The 18,885-nt window shown below is 43.8% G+C and overlaps 2 protein-coding genes and 1 long non-coding RNA gene across 6 annotated transcripts; 2 read left to right on the plus strand and 1 right to left on the minus strand.

Moving 5' to 3' along the window:
- Positions 1-2,214: 2,214 nt before the first annotated feature.
- pex12 (peroxisomal biogenesis factor 12) lies at positions 2,215-6,361 on the plus strand. Of its 2 annotated transcripts, none has more exons than XM_031876198.1 (4): positions 2,215-2,438; positions 3,416-3,575; positions 3,983-4,506; positions 5,672-6,361. In XM_031876198.1, exons 2-4 carry the CDS (start codon positions 3,453-3,455, stop codon positions 6,099-6,101), a joined length of 1,077 nt encoding a protein of 358 aa, XP_031732058.1. In that variant the 5' UTR covers positions 2,215-2,438; positions 3,416-3,452; the 3' UTR covers positions 6,102-6,361. The 2 variants fall into 2 exon arrangements, with proteins under 2 accessions (XP_031732058.1, XP_031732057.1); XM_031876197.1 differs by having other exon boundaries at positions 3,448-3,575.
- A 445-nt stretch (positions 6,362-6,806) lies between these two features.
- Positions 6,807-12,509, minus strand: LOC116399246 (uncharacterized). The gene is made up of 3 exons (XR_004213816.1): positions 11,682-12,509; positions 9,353-11,149; positions 6,807-9,102 (listed from the first exon to the last, which is right to left on the minus strand). It is a non-coding gene; the product is annotated as an uncharacterized LOC116399246 (long non-coding RNA).
- Positions 8,353-17,818, plus strand: spdl1 (spindle apparatus coiled-coil protein 1). 3 transcript variants are annotated; one of them, XM_031876247.1, is made up of 14 exons: positions 8,353-8,519; positions 9,363-9,524; positions 9,806-9,982; positions 10,713-10,907; positions 11,077-11,205; positions 11,776-11,874; positions 12,513-12,623; positions 12,723-12,863; positions 13,131-13,237; positions 14,299-14,419; positions 15,320-15,386; positions 15,558-15,695; positions 15,889-15,958; positions 16,730-17,818. In XM_031876247.1, the coding sequence occupies exons 1-14, from the start codon at positions 8,388-8,390 to the stop codon at positions 16,836-16,838; spliced, it is 1,758 nt and encodes a 585-aa protein (XP_031732107.1). In that variant the 5' UTR covers positions 8,353-8,387; the 3' UTR covers positions 16,839-17,818. The 3 variants fall into 3 exon arrangements, with proteins under 3 accessions (XP_031732107.1, XP_031732108.1, XP_031732109.1); XM_031876248.1 differs by having other exon boundaries at positions 12,723-12,857; XM_031876249.1 differs by lacking the exon at positions 8,353-8,519 and having other exon boundaries at positions 8,789-9,524.
- The last annotated feature ends 1,067 nt before the right edge of the window (positions 17,819-18,885 follow it).

Below are 18,885 nucleotides of genomic sequence, written 5' to 3' on the forward strand. Positions count from 1 at the left end.
CCAGCACCCGCAGGGACCACAGCCCGGTGAAGGCTCGGGTGCCAATCTCGCTCAGATTGTTTCCTCTCAGCTCCAGCAGCCAGGTGCTGTGCGGGAGGCCCCTGGGGACGTGTTCGAACCCGCGGTCGCGGCAGTCTACCAGGTCGGCATGCTCGTAACAAATGCAGTGTTGCGGACACGACCACGAGCAATCGACGGATGGAAAAAGGGACGGTGGGGAAAAAAAGGCAAGAAGGAAGATGAGAGGGGCCAGGAACAGGAGACACATGTTTCACCGCAAAGCAAGAGGATGTGAGGAGGGCAGCCTGGTAGTTAAAGTGTGGAACGTTGAATGAAGCTCGGTAGTTTGATGTCCTCTTTGCCAATCCTCTTAGTCAGCCTGGAAATAAGAAAGCAAGCAAAGCACAGACCTTTGACCTCAGAGCTGGTGACCTGGTGACAATCCCCATATCCTTCTGGAAGGGTGATCTTGATTTTTTATTTCAATATGATTTCAGAATACTTTAAACCTAAAACCAAACCACCAAAAATGCTCAATATCTTGAAACAATAGAATGGCCCAATAAGAGCGCACTCACTTCCTACAATCAAAACCATCATTTTCATCACTCCATAACTGACTTGAATCTTTCTCATAATTGCTACGGTCCTTTTAGCAGAGGATTTGTCATCCCTCCCTCCCTTCCCCATGCAAATGTAATTACATAATCACAGCCATTAAGAGCAGAGCAGCAAGGATTAAATCCGGCCAGTCTGTCTGACATTCACACACCGACATGTCATAAAAGCAATACTGTTATTCTGAATTTATTTCTTCTTCAGCTACAGAATGAGCAGCTTGTTTTTCCCTCAGAACTTCTTCCCTATCAATGCAAATAAAAAACATCTTTGTACTGTACAGTATTTGGAAGAAACATTACATGATTTTTTTTTTCATGGTTGATAATACATTTTTTACACTCATAAAAGCGTATTTTTTTTAAAAGCTGTCAACAAGTAACCCCACACAAAAACAAAGACTAAAGTCGACATCCAAAGGACACCGATGTCATCTTCGAGGTCTGGGCCTCCCTCTTCCCAACTCACCTCCTCTGCTGATGGAGAGCCCAGACGTCCCCGTGCTGCCTCGTCGACTTTGTACACGTCCTCTCACCTCACTGGAGGGCAGCTCGGTAAAGACGAGCCCGGGGAGATGACGGGAAGGTAGAGAAACTAAGACAGAGTGATGATGCTCGGCGGAGATACTCGGGGCGTGCAGCTGTGTCAGTAATCCTCTAAGCCCGTCCAATCACCAAATGTCTCCTCTCGTCCACTAAACTCTGGCAGCTTTTCTGATGTTTTCATCGCCTCTCTGTCTCTGCACCCCCCCCTCTCGTTTCCTGCTAATACCACTAGGGAGCCTTCAGCATCCCTCCATCCATCTGTTCCACTGACTTTATTCTTATATAAAGGCTGTTAACCTCTTATGAAGAGTTTGCGTGTTAATGTTTCAGAGGGTGAGGCAGACAGGCAGGGAGCCAGGTGGATGACCCAACAGGAAAACAAAACCGCAGCTGATTTGCCCACAAAACGTCCCATGTGAGCGTCGATGCTGGTTCTCAGGTTGGGTTTACAACCAGGCGCAGCGGACGCTTGCCCAGGTGTGCCAGAATGTACATTTATGGAAATAGTTTGTTTGGGGAATGTTGTTCACAAAAGCTACTGACATAGTGGCCTGAAGGTGGGTCCTGGTCCACAACCTTCAAGTTCCTGTTTCAATCATCTATCTTGCCTTGAATATAATACTGGAAATGTGCAAATTGGGATAGTGAGATAAAAGGAAGACGCTTACATTAAATACAAAATAAAGTATGAATGGTAAGAAGTAGTGGAAGAGAAAAATAACCAGTATGATCATGAGTAGATTCAGATTTGCTCACAGCTATTTGAACAGTACACTTACATGAACATCATAAACATCCCACTGGTCATTGTAATCAGTGTCAAGAAAAGGAGACAGTAGAGCACGTCCTGTTTTCAAACAGGAAGTATGAAGTGGAAAGAAGGGCTGTGATGGCAGGACTACGGGGGCGAGGACGAGGACAGGCCAAGATGAAAGAAAACAGATATTTTTAAAAGCATAAAACGAGGCTGTACCAGAATAGGACGACAGTGGACGATTAACTCCACTAGGGGGCAGTAATGCATCTTAAAGGATGCCATATATATAAAAAAAAACAGAAGAAGTAGTGGTTGTTGTGGGTAGTGCCAGTGCACTATGCAGCGTCGAGTGGTCATTCAATAACAGAAGAAAAAATGTCAAATTACCAGTCCCTCTGCGGGAGCTTTAGCTAGTGTTCGGAGCAACAAGCGGTGTTTTCAAACCACCGCGTGATGTTCACGAAGCCGGAAACAGCAGCGACGCAGTGCTAACTTCCAGCTAACGTTAGCGCAGGAAGGTAAGTTAACGTTACGTTGTCGACGTTTAAACACATGGCTGCATAAAGTTACCGCTACAACCCTGTCTGTGCTTGTTATTAATACATTTTACTGATACTAAAAGTTTCTTTGTGGCTAGAGGTGCACTGTGTCCAGATCTGTACTTGTGTTAACTAACGTTAGGTCAAACAACTTCCGTTAACTTCTCTCTACTGTCCAGCTAGCTAAAAATATATTGAGGTGCTTTATATGAACATTCAGGGGAAACGTTATTTCACTGACTTTACTCCAAGAAATTCATTTTTGGAATTGCCCATAACGTTTTAATAAAGGTTACATTTTAAAAAAACAAACAAAAAAAACTCTAAAGGTGTCATATTTGAAGTCACCTGCTTTGATGAAAGCTGACATGTTGGTTAACGCTCGAGTGAACTTTGACCCTTATTCAGTACCTAACGTTGTGTGTCAAACAGGATGTTGGAATGATCATAACGTTGCATGAATGATCATTAGAGTTCTTCCCAACAAATATTGTAGTTTGTAACAAATTTGAAAAGAAAAGTGTAATAAACAAATTGAGAGACAAACGACCTGTTTCTGTCTGTGATCATTGCACCCTGGTGTGTTGGACTTTACACAATAGTTTACAGAACATTTAAAAACACTCATACTTAGAATGGAAAATCGTTGCTGTGTAAGCTGAGTGTTTATTCTAATAATTTCTAATAATTTTGTCACAAAAATATGCGATGTAAACAGACTTTGTGTCTTAATGTGACATGTCACCGTGCCAAGCATCCACTTTGTCTGAACAATAAAGGGATCCTTCTAAAATCCAGGTAGTTGTTTGCTAAAAATGTAACGCTTTTGAACAAATATTCCATCTGTTGCACGACACCAACGTTTTTCTTCTAAAAGGTGCAATTCTGTTTCCTAACCCAAGCAAAGCTCTGTGACTTGAATATAATGTTGATGCATGGATGCCCTTCCTCCGTAGTATTTAACGGTCCTTGCGTTGTGGTCCTGCAGCAGCCATGGCCGAGGCCGGAGCCCATCTGACCTCCACGGCCGCCGCCGAGCAGCCGTCCATCTTCGAGGTCCTGGCTCAGGAGTCTCTGATGGAGGCGGTCCGACCGGCACTGAGACACGCCGTCAAGGTGAGCGAGCGCCTTCAACCTCTGCCAACCGTCTCTTACTTTTTCTATTTATTCATTATTATTTGTTCTGTGTCAGACATTTGGAATGCATTTGTGCGGTATTGTGTAAGAACTTTCTGGTAAATGTGAGAATCCGGATTTCTGCCACTTCAGATCACTATTTTTGGGAACTTCCACAACTTTTGTTGCTTCTGAAAAGCTTTTTCTTTTGCTGCATTGTACTCAATTTTATTAGTTAATAAATACATAATTATTTTAATTAATGAATCATTATTTTTAATTAATTAAATATATATATATATATATATATATATATTTAAATGAGCCGGCCTATTGATAGAATGAGCCAGAAATTGTGTTCTTCCATTAAATTGCTCTAACCAGCCCCGTGTTGGCGACCCTCTCAGGTTCTGGCAGAGTCCAACCCGTCCCGTTTCGGCTTCCTGTGGCGCAGCTTCGATGAGCTCTACCTGCTGCTGGATGTCCTCCTCCAGAACCACTTCCTGTCCCACTGCAGCGCCTCCTTCTCCGAGAACTTCTACGGCCTGAAGAGGGTGTCGGGGTGGCGAGGGCTTCCCGTCCGCGGGAGCCTGCGCTGGCGCTCCCTCCTCCTGCTGTGCCTGGCGCCGTACCTGCGGGCCAAGCTGGAGGCGACGCTGGCGCGGCAGAGGGACGAGGAGGACTTCTCCATCCGGCTGGCGCAGACCAGGAGCCAGAGGCTGTACCGGGCGGCCGTGGCGGCGTACCCGTACGTCGGCTCCGCCTGGCAGGCCTGGGTCTTCTGCCAGCAGCTGCTCTTCGTCTTCGGAGTCGCCGGGACCCATAATCCCTTGCTGTGGCTGGCCAGGGTCAGACTGGCACGACTTAACGCTCAGGATGTCAGGGACATGGAGCTGAGGAGCAACAAAACTGGCAACCCAGCTGATGGGAGGTACGTGTCAGCTTAATGTTCAGTCAGTGTTAACCAATCTGTGCACTCCTCCACGTGGAGGACAATCTATTTTTCACCTTCTTTGAGGCTCACTCGCAGCTGTAAATATTTATTTGTAATGGTTTCGACGGACTACTGACACTTGATAACTTCTTGTTAGGTTTTGTCGGCTGATGTCCAACAGCAGGACTAGAAGCTCTGTGGTGTGAAGTATTGACTCTTTGCTAACATTTTTGGGAACGAAACATGTCCACAGATGGAGCAGAACAGGCTGCCTTGTATTGTTAGCGGGGCTTTGATCATAGTAATGAACAAATGTGAAGAACGTGCACCTAGGGATGGGTATTGTTCGGATTTTATTGATATTGGTACTCTTATCTGTTCTTATTGATTATTTTGTGAGAAAAGAGGATTCATTAAGAAAAGAATCGACACTGCTTTATTATTCTTGTAGGTAAACAAATAGTCTTTCTTGAGCAGCAACACAAGAAGTTCCAAAATCGTTTAAAGACATTCGCAGCTTAACAATTCATTTATTAGTCTATTATTATGATCAAACTCCGTATGACATCACTAACGTTACTTGCAGTGGACGAGGATGGACGGCTGCTCCACAAACAGTAGAAAACTGAGCATTTCTGCAGATTAATGTTCTGTGTTTTCGCCACATGTTGTGATAAACTGCTGGTGTTACCTCCGTTACTTGTGAAGGTTTTATTGCATTTGATACAACGAGAGTTCTCAGCCTCTACTGGAGTAAATGTAGCCACACTCTGGATCTTTTTCTTCTCTCTGCCATGATGCGAGTCTCACGCTGTACTGTGTGTGTGTGTGTGTGTGTGTGTGTGTGTGTGTGTCAGAGTAAAGCACAAAGAGACAGAGAGAGGAGGTTTGAGATGAAGAGGTCTCACTCAGTAGCTTCTACAGTACTGATAGCAGAACCGTTAACTCCAGACCTTATCGATACTCTGGGCTTTACTTATTTAGAACCGGGTTTCGAGGGTGCCTCCCTACTTGCCTCAGGTCGGTGCAGTAGTTCGGTCACAGAAGAAAGTAAGAGAAGTTAAAGTCAGAAAAATGTTTAACAAGTGTTCTTGCATGAGTCCCAATCTCAGACAAAGCTCTTGAATTCACCACCCACAATGCATTGTTCTTCCGTTTGCAGCCTGGCGCAGAGAGCATGGTGGTGGATGTCGCAGGTGGCGCGCGGCGCGGCCGTGTCCCTCTCCAGCTCCCTCTCGCTGGGCGTCTTCTTCCTGCAGTTCCTGGAGTGGTGGTACTCCTCGGACAACCAGAGCACCGTGAAGAGCCTCACCTCCCTGCCCGCTCCCCCGCCCCCACTCCACCTGCAGCGGGAGCAGAGCGGGCGGGACTCCCCGGCCGACCGCGGCGAGGAAGCTCCACCCGGCGCCGACAGCAGGGACTGTCCGCTGTGCCGCGGGCTTCGCTCCAACGCCACGGTGCTGTCCACCTCCGGCTTCGTCTTCTGCTACCGCTGCGTCTACACGTACGTGAAAGCCAACCGCCGCTGCCCGGTCACCGGCTACCCCACCGAGCCGCAACACCTCATCAAGATCTACTCCCCGGAGAGTTAGTACACGTCTACTCATCACGCTTTCAGGTTTACTCTCCGAAATACAAACTCTTCCAGAGACAAAGGAAATGGCCTTTTTTTCCTTTTCTTTTTTAAAATAACTTATTCAATAATTAGTTTCCCTCTGTTGAGATACTTTGCTTTTCTTTTGTATAAAATGGGCTCTGCGATGTACATACTGTTAATAAATATTTCACTGATACCAGCTGATTTATATGCGATGCTGCAATTCTCTCTTATAAATAAAAAGTTCTGAAATTGTTTCCACAGTGGTATTAAGGTGATTTCATTATTTTTATTAGTTTTAAATTTGTAATAAATGTACAATTGTATTTGTTCAGCTTCCCAAACTACTCCGTGTACGGTGAGTTAATGGTAAGGAAATGTTAGCGGCTAAGCTAGCCATTAGCAAGTTGGTGATTGGATGGCTGAAGTTTGTACATTCAGGTTTTTTTTTTTTAAAGGCTGATTACAAAATTTAATATTTAGTTTCAAGAGGAGAAGAGGAGACACAATCAGAATGTATGAAACAAACAGGTTATTAAATGACAGGCTTCATCACAAGCATTTCAGTTAGAATTCATTTTGTGGGGCTTTTATTTTAAAATGGGGTGTGTGTGGCGGGGAGTCCTCTTAAAATCTCTAAGACCTGAATGACTGTAAGAGAGAGAGTGTCATGGTGTATGTAAATGTCACTCGAATCAGGAAACTTATCAGAATACCCATATTTGATTGGCTGAGCTGCATCATGTATATCTCTAAATCATATGACTTATTTATCATTTGAGACGCAAGCTCTTAGCTATGAATTACTGGGCCAATCTGCAAGGACATTCTGGAGATAATCATCCAACTACAAAGGTGCTTCTGCCATGCTGGGAAAGAGAAAGGGCCAAACAGGAATGTTTTGCATGGAGCAATGGAAAATTAGCAAGATATATGTCATTGGATCAGATAACATTCACTCCTACAGTACCGTTATCAACACCACCGTGGCTATTTCCCTCAGTGTTAGTTAATAATTATTTTTTGGACAAAACCCAGGCATTTAAAGATATTGATAACATGGCTGGAGTGGTGGAGGATAGACTACAGACAACATATCAATCATTTACTCCAGCATACATAGATGGGTCTAAAGATCCTAATACAGGTAGAACTGGTTTTGCAGTCACCATACCAACCTTGCAATATGAAGTTAAAAGGAGAACATCAGATCATCTGTCTGCTTATACAGTTGAGACGTTGGCAATTATAACAGCACTGCAGTGGGTAGAGGAGGTTCGGCTCGAAAAGGTCGTCTGTTCAGATTGCAGTTCAGCATTATCCTCATTACAATCATTCACATCTCATAGCAGGCAGGATTTAATTAATGAAATGTACGAAACACTGTTCTGACTTAAGAATATGGGTATTTTTGTATCATTTCTGTGGGTACCAGCACACAGAGGGGTAAAAGGAAACGAAAGAGCAGATACATTAGCAAAACAAGCTTTAGGAAGTCAGCACAAGACAGACATTTTACTCAGCAAAGCAGCAGCTAAATCAATAATCAAAATAAATATTATTAAGGAATGGCAGCACAGTTGGGATGTAGGAGACACAGGAAGACATCTTTATGCTGTTCAGAAAGAAGTTGGCAAAGGGAGGCCATCTAGAAGAAGCACCACAGAAGAAAACATATTAACCAGACTGAGGATTGGACACACAAGGCTGAACGAAACAATGCAACTAAAAAATAAACACCCAACAGGACTATGTGAGCACTGCCAGATATCAGAATCTGTAGACCATATCATATGTCATTGCCAGAAATTCTCACTTGAGCGAGACAGGTTGAAGAGGAGGCTGGGAGTGGAGGAACTCAATCTAAAAGATGCATTAACCTTGGGGGCAGGAAACATACTACAATATGTGAAAGAAACAGGATTGAGCAAAATAATTTAAGTCTCTGAAATGGAGAACTCCTTTTTTTGGTTTTGTTTTATTTTGTTTTTTGTTTTATATTATTTAGTTTAGTTTTTTTGTTGTTTGTTTTAGGTTTTGTAAAGGGATATGTTATCGGATCCACACTCCAATATAGTAGGTGGCGGTAATGCACCTTTCACTGGATGCCATCCGCCAAAAAACAAAAAAGAAGAAGAAGAAGACTTATTTATCACTGGCCCCTGCTGGGCCAATCAGGGCACGTGAAGCCACGTCTCGCGATAGTTCACGGGAGCTGAATTCAAACCTAAAGCGGTTTGACCTGATCAGTGGAAAGGTAACGTTGGGCAGCTAACGTTAAATGCATTCATTTGTTATACTTATAGCCATTGTCTTTACCAATTTAACAAGTGATCTCCAGAGTTACTTGGTCGCCCTTCTCAAGGGACTTCCTCATGTGAACAGTGTTCTGTCTGATGAAAAACGAGCCGGGGTTAGTTCAAGCGCCATTGTTGTTGATAAAATGGTTAACGTTAGCTAACGCTAATGTTATAGCGTTAACGTTTATTAGTTTTTTGGTCCATATAACTGCCGGTGTCGTTGTGTTACTTAGCTAGTGGTGCTAACGTAGTGCTATCTCGGAGTCAATAACCATTTAGCTAGCTAGCTTATGTGTGTTTTTTTTTCAGCTGCTTATTTTTCAGGGCTGATGCTTTAACACTTGATGGGGCTAACTACTGTATTTAACGTGCAGTTACTAGGACACAGCGTTCGCTACACACAACGTTAACGTTCATTGGATAAACGCTTCAGTATCTGTGCTGCAGACCTGCACGTACACATAGCCACGAAGTTAAAATGACGCTGATCTGATACATTATGTGTAACGTTACGTCACAAAATACTTACGCAGATTTCATAACGTTACCTCAGATAAAAAGGAATATAGTTGCACACTTAAAACCAAAATCACGAGCACCAAAAGTGAATCTGTAACCTGTGGGAGCGTGACGTCACAGGGAGACCCCCCCCCCTCTGGTCTTTGCACCCTCTCCACAAGAACACGACCATCTGATCTATGAAAGATAAAACACAATACAAATACTTTAAATATAAATACTACACTGAGTTGACCAAATGACTAATGAAGCTCAACTCTAAAATAATAAATATGTAATATATCTCACCAAAGTGGTAACTGTTCCCCTCAAATGTGACAAATTCACCAAATCATTCCATTCCCTGTAATGTGTGAGGCCCATGCTGGGTTGCAGAGAGCACTGCACCGGAAGCACAAAGGTTTTATAAGCCTCCCTATCCACTCACCACTCTCCAGATGGCGGCGGAAGAGGAGATGCGGCACCTGAGGAGCCAGCTGCGGGAGAAAGAGGAGCAGGTCCAGCAGGCCGCCCGAGCTGGTCTGGATCTCCTCAACCAGCAGATGGAAATGCAGACCAGACTGGACGAACAGAGGGTGGAGATGACCAACGCTATGGAGGTATGATGCCCGCACCACAGAGGCTCAATTTAGCCAAATCGGACAAAATGACACAACTGACTGTAGTTGCTGCTTTGCAACCACCCTAGAACAGAACTGTCAACAGTCGAACATTCTCTTCTGGTTCTAGTCCTTTGCACTGGTGTGCTCCCTTAGTTTAACACATCAGCACACCAATGCTTGCACTGAATAGCCTTGGAGCGCTGCTTACAGGTCGGTCTGTGGATTCTTCTGAATTGTTTCAAACCTCTACGCCTTTTTTTTTTTTTTTTTTGTCGAAGGCCCTCGAGCAAGAGAAGTACTCCCTTCAGAAGGAAGTGGAGTTAAAGACCCGGATGCAGAACTCTCTGCAGTCGGACCTCGACTGTTTGAAGAACCAGCAGACGCGGCAGCTCGAGGACCAACAGATGCACCTGGAGAGGAGCCACGGCACAGCGCTCAAGGAGCTCAACAAGAAGGTACAACGAGCTGCGGTCTGGTCTGGTCTTCACAGCAGACGTTAGTAAATGTCATAGTACGAAAAGCACAGGTGTTGCTGATAACATTGATGATGGCTCACTGTCTTGCTTTACTGGCACACTTGGTGATAGTAGAGCCATCATTAGTGTTGTATACACCACTGCTCCATCCATAAATCCATAACTATTCCTCTAATGCTGTGTTCACGCCATACGCAGAGCAAGTTTGTGTTACTCGTGCAAGTTTGATCATGGAGGAGGAGGAACTACTACTAAGTACATTTAAGTATTGTACTTAAGTACAATATTGAGGTACTTGTAGCCTACTGTACAAGAGTATTTCCATTTCATGTAATTTGACACTACTAGTCCACTACATCTCGGAGAGAAATATGATATTTCTAACCTCACTACATTCATTTGACAATATTAGTTACTAGTTCGGCTACTTTGCAGATTCGCACTCTTACTAGGAAATACAAATGAGCTAATAAACTATGATTTATTAAGTAGTGTATATAGCCTAATTATTAAGGAAATAAAGTAGTTAAACTTAACCAGCTGCAACATTTAGAATACAGAACGTAAACATGTATTATTTTCGGTGGATTATGATTTTACGATGGGCTAAAACACACTTTGGCGGGCCGCCACAGACGAGGTTAATTAACGGCAAACCTTCTGATCCCCGCGGTGTTGCTCAACATGTTTGTCCTGCGTGTCGTCCCAGATTCTGAGTTTGCAGTCCACCCTGGAGGAATCCCAGCTGAGTGAGCAACACCTGAAAAACAAACTCCAGGTGCAGACCGAGACTCTGAATAACAAGACGGAGGAGCTGCGAGGTTTAAGCGAGCACACCCAGAGCTCCATGACATCTGAGATGCTGGAGGGGCAGATGAAGAACATGGAGCTGGAGAGCATTATGGTGAGCGGGAGCAGAGCTGGAGAAACCAGGCTTATCTGGAGTTAATCTGCCTTTGTACCGTTCTTCAGTGACAATGTAATCCTAATCGCCTACATTCTGCAGCCTTTAACTTCTTGTACTGTAATCTGCTGCTCTTTCCCATCCTGTGTTAATGAGTCCCGTCTACCAGGTGGAGTTGGAGCAGATGCTGAAGGAGTCTCAGTACAAAGGGCAGCAGCTGGAGCGCCGCCTGGAGCAAAGCACTGAGGAGAAAGAGGAGCGGGATAAGGAGGCTGTTTCCTGGTTCAATGCATTACAGGTAAACACACATCAGCTGTGGTCCTTATTGTGCTCGTGTGTACGTTAATATGCTTTAGGCCGTCAGGTCCTATCATCACACACCGCTGAAGGTTGATTCCAACATTGACTGGACTAAAAAACTGCCGACGGTCAATACTTGATGTCTTAAAATGGTGGTAGACCTCGGGACACCCCTGGACTTCAGTCGCTTTAGAGGAAACGAGGACAAGCACAACCTTCTCTACTCTCCCATTGCACTTCAAAGCAGTTTCAAAAGCAAAGTTTCTGCATTTACAACCTGTTTCCTATGCTCTGACAATCATCAGGTCAGACCCAATATTCATTGATTCACTTATCTTTTCCATCAGTGAACATAGAAGCACATATGTAGCAGACCAGGTGTAGTGTGTCTCAGACATTTGTGGTGGATACCTCAACACTACACACTCCGTGAAATGATCTCTCCCTTCATCCGAGTGTAGCGGAATCACTTACTGCGATTGCATGTGAACATGCAGTCTGTGCATCTCTTTGTCTCCCATGTCTGGATGCTCATGCTGTACGTCTTTGCGTCTCTCTGTCTCCGCAGAAATGTCGCGATGCGAACCGAGACCTCCAGATCCAGTTGGACCAGGTTCTGCAGCAGGCCCAAGATCCCAACAGCAAAGGGAACTCTCTGTTCGCAGAGGTAAAAACCAAACTGAGCTGCCAATGATGTAGACAGGCAAGGAAGGCTCTGTGTTTGCTGACGTAGAAAACGAAACGGCTTAAAGCGTCGTAGAGCGGGGTCGTCCTTCAATCAGAGGATTGGTGGTTCGATCCCAGCTCTGCTAGTCCATGTCCTTGTGTCCTTGGGCAACAATCTCACAACAGAAGAACCTCGTTGTTCCTCCGGCCCTGTGACGGTAAACCTCAGATTGATGTAGCTAGCCCGCTAACGTCTTTTTAGTTTTGCTAGAAGTCGCACCGCTAAGCGGCTCAACTGACGACTGCTCTCCAGCTGTTTAAAGGTTCGTCTGTCTCCGAACTCTCATTGCAGCCGTTTCAAAATATTACTCAATCTTAATTAACGACCGAGGAGTCTGAATCCGACTGCAATTAGCCAATGCTAACGTTGCTAGTTTATGCTATGTCAGACGTCACGTTATGTCCAAACTAATGTTATTTATAACTTATTAGAATAATTAACAACATTATAATGTGATCTGTATATGTAGTTAACGGTTATGGACCGGGGCAGCAGAGTCTTTGGTGGATTTGAAGAGAGCGCACATTAGGACCCCATGTAAATCAGTGTGCTAAATGTTGTGTGTTGTTCTGCTGCAGTTGGAGGATAAGCGCAGTCAGATGGAGAGACAGCTCATCAGTATGAAGGTCCAGTATCTGTCGCTGCAGAAACAACACGCCTTCAGCAAACAGCAGCTGCAGCGCATGAAGGTACCGCGTGTTGTGGAGCGCACTCTGACGAATACGCCGGCTATGAACAATGTCCCGTTTTGCTTGTGACATGAATGACGGAGTGGACGTCTTGTGCAGGTCCAGATAGCCACTCTGATGCAGCTCCAGGGTTCCAGGGCTGATCCCGCTCAGCTGGAGAGACTCCAGTCCATGCTCTCTGAGAAGAATGGAGAGATCCAATACCTCATCACTAAACTGCAGAGACTTGAGAAGGTAGAGGTGAGCTCCTAAAACAATGTACAGATGCTGTGCAGAACTTCTGGAGATATTTAAGCTTCAACAACAAAGTATTTCTAAAAGTCTCGTAATGATAACCCAGATTCTGTTTCAATATAATCTATTATCTGAAAGCTGGATTATTATTGTGTGTGTGTGTGCGTGCGTGTGTGTGCGTGCGTGCGTGCGTGCGTGCGTGTGTGTGTGTGTGTGTGCGTGTGTGTGTGTGTGTGTGTGTGTGTGTGTGTGTGTGCGTGTGCGTGTGCGTAGATGATGTTGAAGTCTCAGCCAGCCAATCCGGCTCCAGCAGAAGGTGGTGACAGCCGAGATGAAACTTACTACACTGACCTGCTCAAAATGAAGCTCAACAACTCTGTGTGAGTTCAAGTCTGCGTGCCTCAAGTCATTCGGGTTGAACTGCAGCTCACTTTATCAAACAGTTTGGTTTATTACATCGATGACTCAGCAGTCACATTTAAAGCTACCAAAACTCTTCAACGCTTAAAGACCACTGTAGTCTGGTAAACTTGTATTTTTCATAAATTGCCACAAAGAAGAGGACGGCAGAGACGACACACAGAATGGTGTACACTAGGCTTGGGTGGTATTTTCTTTTTTCTATACCTTCCCGACATTTCACCTGGGTATACTCTACAGTTCAGTATTTGTGTAAAGAAAAACACCTACATGTCCTTTAGAATTCATTTGAAACATTGAGGAAGTTATTATTACACATGTGAGAAACTTCATCCCTATCTTTCTCTAATGTCATTCTGATATCATCCCGCAATTCCAACATTTTGGATCAAACGTTCCAGCGTGACTGTCGCTGTAAAACAAACCGACTCACGGGATCCAATTTACTCGCACAGCGCGAAACAATGTGGCCTTTGATGTAGTTTACTGTCTTGAATTACATCGTACAGCTGGGGACTCGGCTGTCTAGATGCTAGCGTATCATACATTGTGCCAATCCCCACACAGTTCTCCCATCTCAGATTAAAGTCAGTGTCCATGATTTTGAACACTTCATCTGCAGTGGCTCTGTTATTGACACGTTAATGAAGGCCAAAGAATTATGATAACATTGTTTTATCTTAGTTTCAATGTATTTCAGAGCTTTTCTTTATAACCAGCCGAAACAAAGCTAGTATGCTGATATTTCTAGCTATCTAATGTTACGATATTGTTTTACGGCTGATTCCCAAGTCCAGCAGCAAAGTTACAGCATTTGTATTTTTGACACTATTGAAATCCTACCATCGGGATTTCTAAATCTCTTTTTTAAAACATAATACCCCGAGCCTAGAGAAGTGATTTGAAACTGCCTTGATGCAAAACTATACGGTGGCACTGGATCAAACTTGAATAAGCTGGTTGTCCGCCCCCCCCCCTCCCTGGTTAACCTGAACTCTTCTTCTCTTGTGTGCGTCGTCAGTAAGGATGCAGAGCGTCAGGGAGATGAGCTCTCCCTGCAGAGGATGAAGTCTTTGTCGGAGAGCCAGAGAGCTTTAGCGCTGGAGAGGAAGCTCTTCTCATCGGAGCATCTTCTCAAACAGGTAACGGCTCCGACTGCATACATTCTGAACCCAACGCTCACTGAGCAATGCAACCGGAAGCAACACTTGCCCCACTAGTACCATCCAATAGATATTCATATAACAACATTATGAAGAAAACTAATTTGTTTTTCTAAATAATAAAACAAATACTCTCTAAGTTCCTTAAAATAAAAGTCAGGTACATTTTTTCCCCCCAGAATCATTTTTGTAAGTTATTCTTTTCTCATTTGTAAAAACAGGATAATTGTGTGTTTGTTGTTGTAATACTCATGTCGGCCACAAGAGGCTGAAGTACGCCACTACCCGTGTTCTAAATAGGACTACATGCATTCATGTTTTCTTCCAGGCGAGTTTAATTTACAAAACTTGTGTTTAAAGAGCAATGCAAAATCCTACTTAAACCATAGGCTAGTTGTGCATTTCAGTCTCTTGTTAACACTTTTATCCTTACAAAAATAAAATCGCATGAAAAAACGTCTGTTTTTGCAACAAAAACTTAGATGAGACTTAGAAAATGGATTACCAGAAATGTTTCCTTGTCACTTGACCCTCTAGGCTTCCGTAGTCTAAAGTAGTAAAGTCCAAAGAGAGGGATTTCCAAAAGGAGAGAGAGCAGTGAACTGTGAGCACATGTTTGAGTCATGAGCAGCACAGTGAACATGTTTAGTCCGTTCTGTCTGCTACATACACAAAGACCCATGATATATTACAAAACACAACCACTGAAACATGGTAACTTGGGAAGTGTCAGAAGTAATAATGCCCGTTCAGCACTGCTGCAGCTCTAAGCTGTAGTCGGTGACTATGGTAGCTGTTAACGATGATGAACTAATCGCGACATGCAAACATAACCGTGAGTCACAGAAACACTTTGTATATTTCTGCTCCCTGCTGCAGACTCAGGGTGACAACATAAGACTGCAGCTACGAGTAGAAGAGCTGCAGCACAAGTATGAACCGGAAGGTAATGAGATGAACACCAAACCCACTTCTGCTCATTGGTCACGACCTACGCGACCTCTGGTGTTATGGATGGAACTTTAGAGACCGGTTGCTCGTAATGACATGGACGCGCGTACATTTTGTGTTATTGTACGACTGTGACATTGCTGCCTCCGGCAATGTTTGTGTCTAGATGCCAAAAAGAATGTGATCCAGAAGAAAAGGAGAGAGAAGCTTCCTGTGGACACCTTACCCTCCTCTGATGTCACAAAGACTGCACATCCTGAGGCGGGCTCTCATCGTACGGCTAAGGCAGTGAGCTTCGCACAAGGTGCGTTCACTGGAGTTGGTGCTCCAGGAGGCAAATGTGGATTAGAATTGAGTGCAGTTGCTCTACATAAACGAACACACAGTACACATTGACGTGGGGGTTGTATGAGGTACTTATCCACACTATACACTATATATGTTCTGTGATGTGGTAGCACCGTTAATCACTTTGCCATTTTATGTTTTTGGTTCAGAGCCTGAGGCACCACCTGCCAAGTGTGTGAAGATCGGTGGAGAAGAGCCTGTTGCCATTCCCAGCCCCAGGTCAGTACACCTGCCCGGTGTCGGGTCCTTCAGGGGCCTTTGAAGCGTACAGAACACTTAAATAAGTTCATCATCAGGCTTCAGTGTTGTGCCGCTGATTCCGTTTGTATGTTTCTGTGTCACCGTTGGTCACGTGTGCTCACCTCAGAGACACCAGTGAGGTCCATGGACTTTGACTGCGCGATGACTCTCTCTACTCCCTCCACACACACACACACACACACACACACACACAACACATCATCGTCATACTTGGCATAACACGCAAGCGCTGTTTATTTTATCGACAGATATTTGAAAGAAATATTCATTAACATCTCGATTTCCCAAAATTACAACGCAATGAATTACAGCCAATTAAAGGCTTATGAAATCAAACATGACGTATAAATGCCGCCACTCCACATGTGGCACACAGTTTGAAGTACTTGCCTAAGTCAGTCTTGGGTAGAACAAAGTTTCTCATTTGGCAGCTTCAGCTCCTTCGTCCTTGCTGGGAGGAGCTGAGGCGTGAGGAAGAGTGTGTGTGTCCTTTTCGCATGATGAAGCTGAACAGGGACTGTTGAGAATGATCACAATTTTTATTTTTTGTTTTATTGACTGAAGTTGTGCAATAGAAACACAACGTATACATGCCTACTTGGTGGGGAAATACTGTAGGTCTAGACCAAAAGTAAAAAGACGAATGACAAACGGGTGTTAAAATGAACAGTCGTGTATATGTTCTCTCTATCACTATCTCATGAGTGATGGTTTGTGTGTGATCCTCAGCTCTCCTGTGACTGTATCCAAAGATGAGGAGAGAAGAAAGCAACAAACAGTGGAGGTGATCCATGTCAGCTCCCAGACCACTATGGAGAACCAGTGTGCTCAGCAGTAGTGTGTGTGTGTGTGTGTGTGTGTGTGTGTGTGTGTGTGTGTGTGTGTGTGTGTGTGTACACTGCTTTCATTGAAATATATTTTCTATATTTCCATCCTTCTGCTGATGTCACTGTATTTGCTCTATACTGTCAATATATTTAAATCTTACAGTATTACAAGTTATTTGCATGATACAGTATTCTGTTTTCCAAAACTCATGAACATTAATCTGTTGATCTGTTTAAAGAGTTATCTTGAATACATTCCATGATGTGTAGTTTGGTCTACTTGAAATTGCAATGAAATATATCTCTATCTATCTATCTATCTATATCTATATCTAGCATATTGGGATATATATCCCAATATGCTAGGGATGGGTTAAATGCAGGTTACATTTCATATGTATATAATGACGACTATAATAAATGTCATAATATTTTTAAAATAAAGATGTATCTACATTTCCCTTTCTAAGCTCTGTTTTATTCTACTCTAAGTAAATAATCAATGTGAACAGTTTGATATTCAAGGAAGGATTTGGGAGTTTGATGCGCGTATCTTACCACAGCATCCTACATCAGACACACCGGAAGCCTGCAGTGAGCTCTGCAGACGTCCTGCCCCCTGGCAGCATTGAAGACTGGCCGACCATCTTTACACTCTGCTGTCGGCAGCCACTCGCGCTCCAGAGGAACAAGTCCTGCGGGCCGCCACACAGCAACACCAGCCACCATGCAGGGCTTAAGAGACCGAGTCTTCCCCGCAGTCCAAACGCCCATCGTCAGCATTGATTCAGAGAAGCCAGGGCTACTACCTGGGTGACCTCCGTTGTCTTCCCAGAATGCAGTTCTTTAAAAATGCTGCAGGACACTCCCCCACACAGCTCAACACAGTGAGCATGAATCTGCTAACATGAAAGGGTAACACCCGACTGAAATGTTAGAAGAGTGCAGCTGGTTTCAGACGTCTCACTACCTTGGTGACTTGAAGGTGTCTCGACAGATCACAGCTATGTTTGGTAGAAAAGGCAAAGACTTGTGGACATCTAAGTACCTGGATGTCTTAAAGAATTCAACTTTTTCCACCAGATTTAGCCTGGTGTTAACCTACCAGTGGTGGAGGAAGTATGCTAGTACTAAAGTACAATACTTGAAGTAAATGCACTCAGTTACAGACTATTCCACCACTGAACCGACACACCTGGACTCAAAATCACCAGGACTTACCGGGTAGGTTACATACGGTATAACTGTTGTTTCGTCATTTCAGTGAAACGCTGTAGGAATAAAGTTAAATATGTAACGTGTTGTCGACATCTGCCAATTAATGCCTACCTCAGCGCCTCAGAGCTGTCCAGCTGTCCTCTGTGGAGTTGTTGAAGATACTGCGGTTCCTTTGCACAGACACCTGGCTTTATACACAAGCTGACACCTCAACATTCTGATCTATTGGAGTGTGGGAACATGTTCTACTGCATCATTGTAGAACCCGGAGGTGACCCAGTTCTATCCAGCATTCTATTCTATTCTCAAGGGCAGATAGTGTCTCCTTTTATGAATTCACTATTTGCTAGTCCAGCGTTCACCGTGTTTTCATAAAACGCCACACATTATGACGCATTAGCAGTAATGAAATAACACTGTATATTACAAAAAACACATTTTGTCTATTGCTTTGCAGATATTTTAAATCATACATGCAACAAGTCACAACAAAAGGTTAAACTGTTGCAAGTAACTCCACAAATTATTCTTTTAACATTGTTAAGCCGTCTGTTTGCAAATTCATATTCAAATGTTAATATATTGCATCTTGTGTACTGTATGGGAACTACAGCCCAAATCTCACCTGCACCTGAGATTGGGAATCAGTCAATTGATGGATTTAAGACCGTAAGACTGTTTTGAACTGAATTATTTGGTGTATAATAGTTAAGACATTTAATAATAAGTCTTTCTATTAATTATGTGTTGTTTGCGTGGCACGTTTCACTGCTCTGATTGGAAGAAAAGATTACCCAGTTTGCATTTCACTGACTTTTTTCGACACGCTATACTGTGACT

Source organism: Anarrhichthys ocellatus, unplaced genomic scaffold (assembly GCF_004355925.1).
Source record: "Anarrhichthys ocellatus isolate YVR2014 unplaced genomic scaffold, GSC_Weel_1.0 scaffold106, whole genome shotgun sequence".
NCBI lineage: Eukaryota > Metazoa > Chordata > Actinopteri > Perciformes > Anarhichadidae > Anarrhichthys > Anarrhichthys ocellatus.

Excerpts from the sequence above, each read along its gene's own strand:
- pex12 (XM_031876198.1), top strand. The coding sequence starts at position 3,453 with ATGGCCGAGGCCGGAGCCCATCTGACCTCCACGGCCGCCGCCGAGCAG. Across the intron at positions 3,576-3,982 it reads CACTGAGACACGCCGTCAAG|GTTCTGGCAGAGTCCAACCC; the intron begins GTGAGCGAGCGC and ends CGACCCTCTCAG. Across the intron at positions 4,507-5,671 it reads GGCAACCCAGCTGATGGGAG|CCTGGCGCAGAGAGCATGGT; the intron begins GTACGTGTCAGC and ends TTCCGTTTGCAG.
- spdl1 (XM_031876247.1), top strand. The coding sequence starts at position 8,388 with ATGCATTCATTTGTTATACTTATAGCCATTGTCTTTACCAATTTAACA. Across the intron at positions 9,525-9,805 it reads AGATGACCAACGCTATGGAG|GCCCTCGAGCAAGAGAAGTA; the intron begins GTATGATGCCCG and ends TTTTTGTCGAAG. Across the intron at positions 15,696-15,888 it reads GGCAGTGAGCTTCGCACAAG|AGCCTGAGGCACCACCTGCC; the intron begins GTGCGTTCACTG and ends TTTTTGGTTCAG.